The sequence below is a fragment of the Panicum virgatum genome, chromosome 7K, assembly GCF_016808335.1.
Source record: "Panicum virgatum strain AP13 chromosome 7K, P.virgatum_v5, whole genome shotgun sequence".
Classification (NCBI taxonomy): Eukaryota; Viridiplantae; Streptophyta; class Magnoliopsida; order Poales; family Poaceae; genus Panicum; species Panicum virgatum.
The window spans coordinates 32297540-32307196 of NC_053142.1; the positions used below are offsets into that span (position 1 = coordinate 32297540).

The window sequence follows — 9657 nt, forward strand, 5'->3', positions numbered from 1 at the left end:
TTCTGTTCCGCCTTCTCCGCCCGAACTCCTCTGCTTGTTGGCTGCCGCCGGAACTCACCCCTGGTCCTTCCTGATCCGCGTCGCCGCTCGCCTCGATTGCGCGTGGAGGGATTTTATCAAGGGAGGAGGGGAAGATGGTGCTAACGGATTCCCCGTGCGCAGCGGATCCGCCCCTCCGTCGACGAGCTGCAGCGAGTCGTACAGTAGTGGCGCTTGTCGTTGATTCGCCTCGGAGCACGCGAGGGAGCCGGCAATCAAACGACACGACATCGCCATTCTCTCTTCACTTGCTTGCCACGGGGTTTTTTGCTACTGTTTAAGCATACAATAGTTAGTCCACCATAAAAATTTCACCACAATTGGACCATGAAAACTATAGTTACGAATTATTCCAATTAATTATTGAAAAGAATAGATCAAAATCTACAAAAAAAATTGTACTAAAGTATACCATATTATTTATTCACTGTGTGGAGTCCAACAAAATTAGACTTTATATTTGATGATTTTTCTATAAATTACTAGTATGATCTTTCAAAGATTGAACCAAAATAAATAAAAAAAGAAAAATACAAAACCACCATCTGAAACCCCTTGGGAGGTTATTTGTCCGGTTTTGAAAAGGTTGGAGGGTTATTTGTCCGGTTTTATAGGTTGGGGTTAAGTAGTCCACCACCGATAGGTGGGGGTTATGTAGACTTCTGCCAAAAAATTCTTCGGTGGTAGGCGACGTTTCCGTCGACAGCGAGGTGTCTATGGTGTCTTTGTCAATCTCGAGAATTTACTGACTCAGTCTTCGAAGATGTTCATAAGAGTAGAGTTTGTATACATATGTTCATATAGGTGTGAGTATGTGTGCGTATATTTTTACTGTGTAATCTAAAAAATTCTCGGTTTCAGCCTTGTTCTACACTTTAGTCCATCGGCGGCTTTTTGGGGTGGGCCCAGCTGGCCTCTCTTGGGTCTTGGCCATCGAACAAGAGCCGCAGCTGCGTCGCGTTACCGCTCACTGGCTCGCACTCACTCTCGCCTAGGGTTTCTTTCTCCCGATCCAGGCTGTGTTTATTTCCAAAATTTCTGTCTCCAAACTTCACTATTTACCTATAGTATTAAATCTTTTACCTCATATATGAAGGATTAAATGTAGATAAATAAAAAAACTAATTGTATAGTTTTAATGTACATGACGAGATAAATCTTTTGAGTCTAGTTAGATTATGATAAGACAACAATTACCATAAATAAATGAAAAATGCTACAGTATGCTACAGTGTCTGATATGACTCTTTTTACCACCATTTTACTGAGGCAGTGTTTAGATCCACGAAAAAATGGAGAAAAAGTCACATCCTACACTGTAGCACACTGTATCACTTTTCGTTTGTTTGTGGTAAATATTATCCTACCATGACCTAACTAGGTTCAAAAGATTCGTCTCGCAATGTACATCAAAACTATGCAATTAGTTTTTTTATTTACCTACATTTAGTACTCCATACATAGATCATTTGCTATATTTAATGTTTCAATGTGATGGAGATGTGATGGAAAGTTTGTGGGATCTGAACACACCCTGACCTAAACACAGCGCCTGACGTTCGAGTCCCTGCCGCCGGCCGAATCCCCCGCCACGGAGCCTCGATTCCACCACCGCCTCAGGTAAATCCGCCGGCGATCTTCCTTCCCGCCGGCTCGCAGTCACGCGTCGGCCGCCAGAAGTCTCCACTCACTCCCGCTTTCTTCCGTTGCAGACGGTCCAATGCGCCGCCGCCAGTCGAATCCCCCGCCGCCGCCGGTCGAATTCCCCAACGCCGGTCCAATCCCCCGCCACCGCCGAAGGTAAATCCGCAGGCGAGCTTCCTTCCCGGCCGCAGGGCGTTCTCTCCCTTCCCCCCACCCCTTTGCTTGACGAATGGGTATTTTTTCTTGTTTTTTGTCTGTGTATACTCGGATCTGAAGTTTTTATTGCTAGTAGTGCATCCTGAGCTTGATGAATGCGAAGTTTTTGTTCTCTTTTCCGCAGTAGCATATGTCCTGGATGTTGGACTACCAATGCGTTGTTTTTGTTGTTATTAGACATGGATCCGACTGCTAGACGTCTGCTTGACTCCTATGGTGCTTTTGTATGCTAGTTCTAAACTAAGTAGTAGGAAAGAATATATTACATGTAGTCTAATGAAAGGTAAAGCTTAGGTTTGGCTGCCTTCATATCAGTCATATTACAACCAGCATAAAAGATAACCCTGATACACCAGAGGTGCCTTAAGTGAGCTCCTTTCTTTCAGTTATGTTTGTGGTAACGCTTTTGCTCCAAAGATAATATCATACATGTTTGTTTTGGGAGAGCAAGTTGCAATTCTAAATACTTTTTGACACAACCTAAAGAATAGGCAAAATTGGCCCCTGGAGACCATTAAAGTGTGGCTTTTGCCACAGGCCACTAAAAAAAGTTGTCTTTGTCACAACACACTGTAAATCAAAGGTAATTTGCTGTAGGACACCACACCTATTATTATACTCGGTTTTTATAGAAAGCCATGTGAAATGACGATTATACCCCTTGTCTCTCTTTACCGACTGGAATACATCTTGTGGCTGCTCATCTCCCCCTCAGAACGCACCCTCCTGGCTAATGTGCTCATCCATCTGCACCCTCACCTGCTTCGGCGAGCTAGCGCTGGGCTCGGGGGCACTCGGTAGGGGGCTGGCCGGTAGGACGGGGCGCTCGGGAGGGACCGTTCGACTGGGGCATGCTGTGGGGGCGCTCGACGCTCGGGGCCGCAGCTAGAGTCCCTCCCGTGCTGCCGTGCCCCTCCCGCCGGTGCGCCAGAGCCGTGCCGCTCGGGGGCAGAAGTCAAAGCGAGCGAGCGGGCCTGGTTTTCTGGAGATGCAGGGGTAGTATTGTCCACATTTATGTACTTTCACTACTTTGTGACCTGTTTGAGGTGGAAATGATATTATATGAGCCATAGTTTCTTCCAGCAAATGTCCATAGAATTGTAATGGTTTAAAGCAAAGGCCAAAGGCATAGTTTTTTAGTGGCTTGTGGCAAAAACCACACTTTAACGGTGTCCACGGGCCAATTTTGCCTAAGGAATAGGTAGCAGCTAGCTGGTAGATACTTTTGAGACATCAGTTGTAGCAGTGCACAGACCTTTTCATGTCAGCACTGTATGCTATTGTTGATAGTTGAGCTAAGAAAAGGCCATCTTCTATGGGGACCCCACCAAAATTGTAATTGTTGGTATTTCAAGTTTATATATGTCAAGGACCAGCAACCTGACTTGAGGCCATTATTAGCATTCCTGATTACTTGCTCGGTTATAGTTTTACATGCTTACGACCTAACATTTTGCCTCTTTATCTTATTTAGAAAAGGAAGTTCCGCTTCAGTCTCGGAAAAGATGCGGAAAGCTAAGAGAGGCAGGGATGATTTCACTAGAACCATTCATAGGTGCAAGACTGAGTGGGTTTCAGGTCTGCTAGAACTTTTTCCTGTCTGCACCCCCCCCCCCCCCCTTGACGTCATTATTTGATTATTCACAGTTGCCTTAATCCTTTTCACCTTCAACTAGGTTGCTTCCCTGTGGACTCAACTCAAGATGTTTGGGATGGGCTCAGTGATGTTCTAAAATCATATTTGTCTAGAAGTGTCGCCTCAATTGCTTTGCGTGATGGTGATTATATGCTGCTAGTCTTCTCAATTTTCCAACAAATATATATTAAAACACCACCAATTATAAATGATTTTCTTCTATAGGAGACACAATCTTATTTTCATGCTCGGGCATAGCTATGGAACGCCAGGGGTACAACCACAGGTTTCTGACTACTGCAGGTTTGGTTAGAGCTATGAATGATACAAACAAAGACTATGATGACTTAGAGGTTGGAGCCAACAATCATCATCCTTTAATCATTTTTACTTGATCATTGTACGCTTATTTCTTGCCTTATCGTATTGCAGATTGAAGTGCGCCATGAAAGTCATAAAGTATTTAAGGGGTGTCTGGCTGAATTTGATTTACATCGCAACTTTGCTGTTGTTGCTGTCTCTCGCTTGAATGATGTTCAGTTTGGACCGTTTCAACATGCACTTGAAACTCTGCCCCATGGTGAGGTTTTAGTAGCTGTAGGGCGTGATGTCTCTGGTAAAATAAGGGCCAAGTGCGTGGAATTGAATGGTGAAGGGATATCTGAGGATGATGAAGATCTTCACTGTAAAACCTCAGAGGTACACTTGCATATTATTCTATTTCTGTTATGCATAGAGGCCATAATAATATTCTCTTTATTTTTTTGTTTAACTCTTGTTGTATACAACTTCATTTTGTTCAATTGTAACCCTTGTTGCATGTAACCTTTATTGTGTTATTAGGTTTGGGAAGGTGGGCCACTCCTTTTTGTTGAACATGTTGTTGGCATGAACCTTTTTCTGACTACGAGAAGAGCCATTTTCCGACCATGGGACATAATTCTCAAGCATCTGGATCATTACTCACAGTCAAAATGTTTGAAGGCTTACAGGTATGTCCATGTCTATGCCCTATATTAGTTCACTCACCTTCTCTATTGTACCGCTTTTCTCATAAAAGAGCTTATGTGTGCTAGACAACATATATATAGAATAATCTGGATCATTAGCTGCTCTTCCTTCCTATTTGGCACCCGTGCTTTGCAGTTTCACAATGTTTATACTTTTAATTTGCCACTTTAACCAAAATATTTACCGACCCTTAGCATGTATCGCTACGGGTGCAAATTGGTGTCCCCTAGGTGCACCTCCAACCCTCTTTAGTTCAAAATTTTGTACTACTTGTCCAAAGTGGAATCCTATTTTGAAAAAATAGTACAAAACTTTGAACTAAAGAGGATCGAAGGTGCACCTAAGGGTCACCTTTTTACACCCCTATGTATCACAGATTCACAGTTGTCCTGTACTAGACTAGTCATATTTCTTGTGCTAATGTTGAAAACTGCATGTTTGTCTTATTTGAATGTGCACACTGGAGAGCATTATGATCATGTTTTAATGAAAGATTTTCCACAGGATTTCAGAACCTCATTTCTCTATCTTGTTCCATGTCTACGCATCCAATTTCTACTCATGCTTGGTTTGGTGCCATTTTGCATATTATTGCACTGGTTTGATCCATTTCACTTTCATGTTCTGCAGGTTTGGAGCAAGACCCCTAGGTGAGAAATCTATCACCTATCCGCACACAGGTACTCCTTGAGACTGCATCACATTGTGGTATCATGCTGATTGTTACAGTTTGTAATGGTACCTATTTCAAAGCTGTGCAAGTTTAGCATTTACATTTTATTTCAACTATTAGTCTGGGCCTTTCACTTGTACTCATATTGCTAGTGCTTATTATTAGTTAACATATGTACACTACATTCACACTATGTGTACACTACATTCATGCTGATTTCTAATGTTAATTGTTGCTCAGGCTGTTACCATATAATATCATTTATATTACATGCTGATCACTATGTGTAGAATTTATGTGAATTTACATACTGTGCATACTTCTGAAGTTCTAATGTTAATTGTTGCTCAGGCAGTTATCATATAATACTGTTAATGTTACATGCTGATCATTATGTGTAGAATTTATGTGAATTTACTTTCTGTGTATTGTATTAGTGTATGTTAGTGCTGACCACTTCACCTTGTTGCACCAGTACAAGGACATTATTATTTCAAGGACCTATCATTAGATCTAGACTCCAAGGGTTACCCTAAGTTACCACCAACCATGTTAGGAGGTGAGTCTGTGCTTCTAAATTTTCTGACTTTTAACAGCTCTCCTGAACCACTAACAACTATTCTACAATGTGTATTTCTCCAGCTGGCATGATTCTAGCTAATACGTTTGAAGAGACTTTTGGCGACACATATAATAAAGGTGTCTGGAAAAAAATCAACAATGGAGCTTCTAACATAAGACGCAATGTTGTTGCACTGGCTTCATTCACTGGTGATTTACCTTGATGCGCCATTTTCTATTTCATCTCTTTTTTTTATTACAACTAGCAGCTAATAACCGGAGCCAATGCAGGAGGAAAAAGGTTTTTTGCATGCACAGGTTTTTTTGTTAAATGGATGGGATCTTCTATTATTTTGACTTCAGCAAGCTTGGTTAGAAATTCTAATGATGACAGCAAGATTGTTGAAAATTTTAAGGTTGGTGTTACTCATTATTGTGATTCCAGTTCTTAGGTGGTGCTTTAGTTTCATCGCTGTATTATTTGCTGTATTATTTGCAGATTGAAGTGTTGCTTCCAAACAACCAACGCACAGAAGGAACATTACAACATTATAATCTACATTATAATGTTGCTCTAGTCAGTGTTAAGGATTACCGTGATCATCGTGCATTAAATACTGTGCCTTATTTTATTGACCATTTTGAGGTAGCAGCTGTAGGCCGTTGCTTTGAATCAGGCGCATTACTGGCTACTTGTGGGGAACTGGTTAACTGGACAGGCACACTTGATTGCAAGTTCCTCATATGTTCCACGTGTAAAATCACTAATGTAAATACTGTATTTGTATTGCTAATTTTTCATGTTGATAGTAACTACTAGTTCTGTTTTTTTCGTAAGATGCAATTCAAATATGGAAAAGTTGAGCTCTGACCCTAAATTTCCCTGACTTTATTATTTTGCTTGCACATGTAAGGTAATCCTGTAATTTTATTGCTTTTTTTACATTGATAATAAGTACTCGTTCTGCTTTTTTTTTCTATAAGACATATCAAATATGGAAAAGCGAGCTGACCCTATATTTCCCTGGCATTAGTTTGCTTGCATTTACAAAATCATGATCACGAGAAAGTACTTTGAATATGAATATAACAGTATCATTATTTTTTGTCAAAACCTGTATAAATTGGATTAATAAATAGTCAAGGCTCGAATTGAACTGTCAGAACACGTGATGTTATATTAGAATGAGTTGGCTACCAATACCTATTTGGAATAGAGAAATCACAACTTGTCCATGCCACCTTGCCAGGCTGGGATTGGAGGCCCACTTGTTAACCTTCATGGGGATGTTGTTGGCATGAACTTCTATGATAAGAAAATAGGAACCCCTTTTCTGGCATGGGAGAGCATTTGCACAATTCTAGCAATGTTTGAGAAAAGGTATTCTGTGCACATCATGTATTTTATTTTTTATGTAACAGTTTAAAAAAGTTGATGAACTAGGTTGAGTGAAGCATAAATCGTTTTACTGGTATATATATGTTTGACAGTAAACTTGGTGAAGTTGGCAATGATAGTGACCCCCCTGCACCTTTCTGGAAACTGCCTGGAGATGAAAATGTGTTAAACAGGTAGGTATTCGTATGCGCATTGAAAATACATTAAGCTGGGGTCAATTTCTCGACATATAAACTATTTTATTCAATTGAACTACAGGTGGCCTGTCCCCATGCCACACTGGCGCCATCCTGACTTTTTGGATGAGGATAAATCTGATGACGATGATGACGATTATGTTGATGAGTTTGGCAACATGAAGCTATTCCACGAGAAATACACTTACATAGATGGAATTAAATATATGCTCTATTAGTCTTAAAATCTCCATATCATTTGTAGTTTGAGATGGTAGAAGTACCTGGATTCTTGTTTGTTTGAAGTCTTTGATATGTGCTGCGTTTGTATCTTGTATTAAATTATTTGGTGCCATATTGAGTAATAGCGCTTAAGGTTGTTAGCCCGAGTGGTGCGAAGCAACCGGCGGCACTCCACAGGTGGGGGGTTTGAACCCCCACCGGGGCGAATTTCCCCTCCTGTGGGAAAAAAAAACCCTCGCTGTGCTCCTGATAGCTTGGGTTGTGTAGTCAGCCTGGTCCGGCCTAACGTCACGGTTTTCCGGCCCGGGTAACGGTTCCAGGAAATGGCACCAGACCCAAGATCAGAAAGAGCCAGGGTTCGGGGAATTTCTCGGCCTGCGTTAGAAGGTCTCCTTAAAAAAATGCTGGGGAGGGGGGGTTGGCTAGCCCCTCGCAGGTCGAGTTTTTTTATTGTGTAATAGCATGCACTGCTACTTAAACCTGATAATGGTTCGGTTCAAAACCAGTTTTTATGATTTGGAGTTCAGCTGGTTGGACTTTTTTTTTTGAGACAGCTGGTTGGACTTTGGTTTGGTGGAAATGGTTTGGCACCAGAATATGGTTTTCTCCAGTCTGGTGTCGTTTGGACTAGTTTGGAACGGATTTGAATGGAATCACCGTCTGAATTGTTTTCTCCCACCGTCTCTTTGGTAGCGCCCCTATCTGCGAATCTGCCGGTGCAGGCTGTAGCGAGCGCACTACCATGCTGCTCTGCCTGAAGGTGGCGTTTCCGGTGACCCAGCGCCGTCGGAAAGGAACCTGTGGTTCGAGTGGAGCAGCAAAAGATTTATGATCATAACTGATCCAAACGAAAACATTGTAATTTGTAAGCTGTTGAATAAAATCACAATTTTGGCAAAACCAAGTACTGAAACGAACAAAGGTAGAAAATAATTTTGCGGGCAGCATGCCGTGTGCCCAATAGACAAGTTCATGCGTAAAGTCACGTAGCCTAGTGGTTACAAGAGTTCTGAGTTCGGTTCTTTATGGGAGCGAATATTTTGGGATTTAATAGCGTTGTGCATTCAATGGTAGGCGACGTTCCCGTCGACAACGAGGCATCTGTGGTGACTTCGTCAATCTCGAGGATTTGCCGGCTCAGTCTTCGAAAATGCTCATAAGGGTAGGGTTTGCGTACGTGTATTTATTAGGGTGTGAGTATGTGTGCGTTATGAGTGTCTTAGTTGTACTGTGTAATCTAAAAAATAAAAAAATAGACAAGTTCACTGATGAAACGGCTTATACAACAATTTAACATAAGCTATTTCCTTATGGTTTATCTCTACTCCTAAAAAGAGATTAAGATTGACGTTTTCTTCACCTACACCACTGTCCCTTGGTCACCCCATTTTGAGATCGCCCGATCCTCTTCCCGTGCGATCTGACCCCTCCAGATCCTGCCTCGAGGCCCCGACCCGCCTCCCCCTCCCTCGCTGCATCCCGCCGCCTTCCGCGGCTTCCGCCTCGGTCCGCCCCGATGCCATCCCTGTCTCCACGCCCCAGCCGCCGCCGCAGCGCCCTGCGCCTTCACCCCCCACTATCCGCCGCCGTCGCCCTTCTCTCCCCCGCTCTGCCCTATCTCTCCCTCCGCGCTCGCCGCCGCCGTCACCCTCGCTCGCATCTCCGCCCAGAGTTAAAAAAACCGACCGAAACCAGTCCGAAAACCGCGGTTACCGGTCAAACCGGTCCGGAAACCGCGGTTACCGATCAAACCGGTTCGGACCGGTTCCGGTTTGGGTCGGTTTCAAACCGGCCCAAATTTAAAATTTGAATTTGAATTTAAAAAACATGAAAAATTCCCAAAAAATTCCTAAAAATACTTCAAGTTGCGACGAATCTAATGGCGTCAAATTTTTTCAAATATTCATTCATTTAGTATACTTTGCGAGCATTTGAAGTTAAACAAAAAAAGCGTGCATACAAAAGTATACAAATACAATGTAAAACATGTTATACATTATATTAATGTAAAAGTAGTACAAAAGAGGGTTGGAGGGTTCATTTAGGCTAAAACATGTTA

The 9657-nt window shown here is 42.3% G+C and overlaps 1 protein-coding gene across 3 annotated transcripts; it reads left to right on the forward strand.

Annotated features, from left to right (window-relative positions):
- The first annotated feature begins 1541 nt into the window (after window positions 1-1541).
- LOC120640993 lies at window positions 1542-7738 on the forward strand. Of its 3 annotated transcripts, none has more exons than XM_039916934.1 (15): window positions 1542-1659; window positions 1752-1839; window positions 3374-3477; window positions 3576-3677; window positions 3761-3888; window positions 3968-4234; window positions 4379-4527; window positions 5177-5226; window positions 5695-5778; window positions 5862-5990; window positions 6072-6196; window positions 6280-6549; window positions 7031-7161; window positions 7272-7352; window positions 7438-7738. In XM_039916934.1, exons 2-15 carry the CDS (start codon window positions 1760-1762, stop codon window positions 7592-7594), a joined length of 1857 nt encoding a protein of 618 aa, XP_039772868.1. In that variant the 5' UTR covers window positions 1542-1659; window positions 1752-1759; the 3' UTR covers window positions 7595-7738. The 3 variants fall into 3 exon arrangements, with proteins under 3 accessions (XP_039772868.1, XP_039772870.1, XP_039772869.1); XM_039916936.1 differs by having other exon boundaries at window positions 1631-1659; window positions 1752-1851; XM_039916935.1 differs by lacking the exons at window positions 1542-1659; window positions 1752-1839 and adding an exon at window positions 2619-2895.
- Window positions 7739-9657: the final 1919 nt, after the last annotated feature.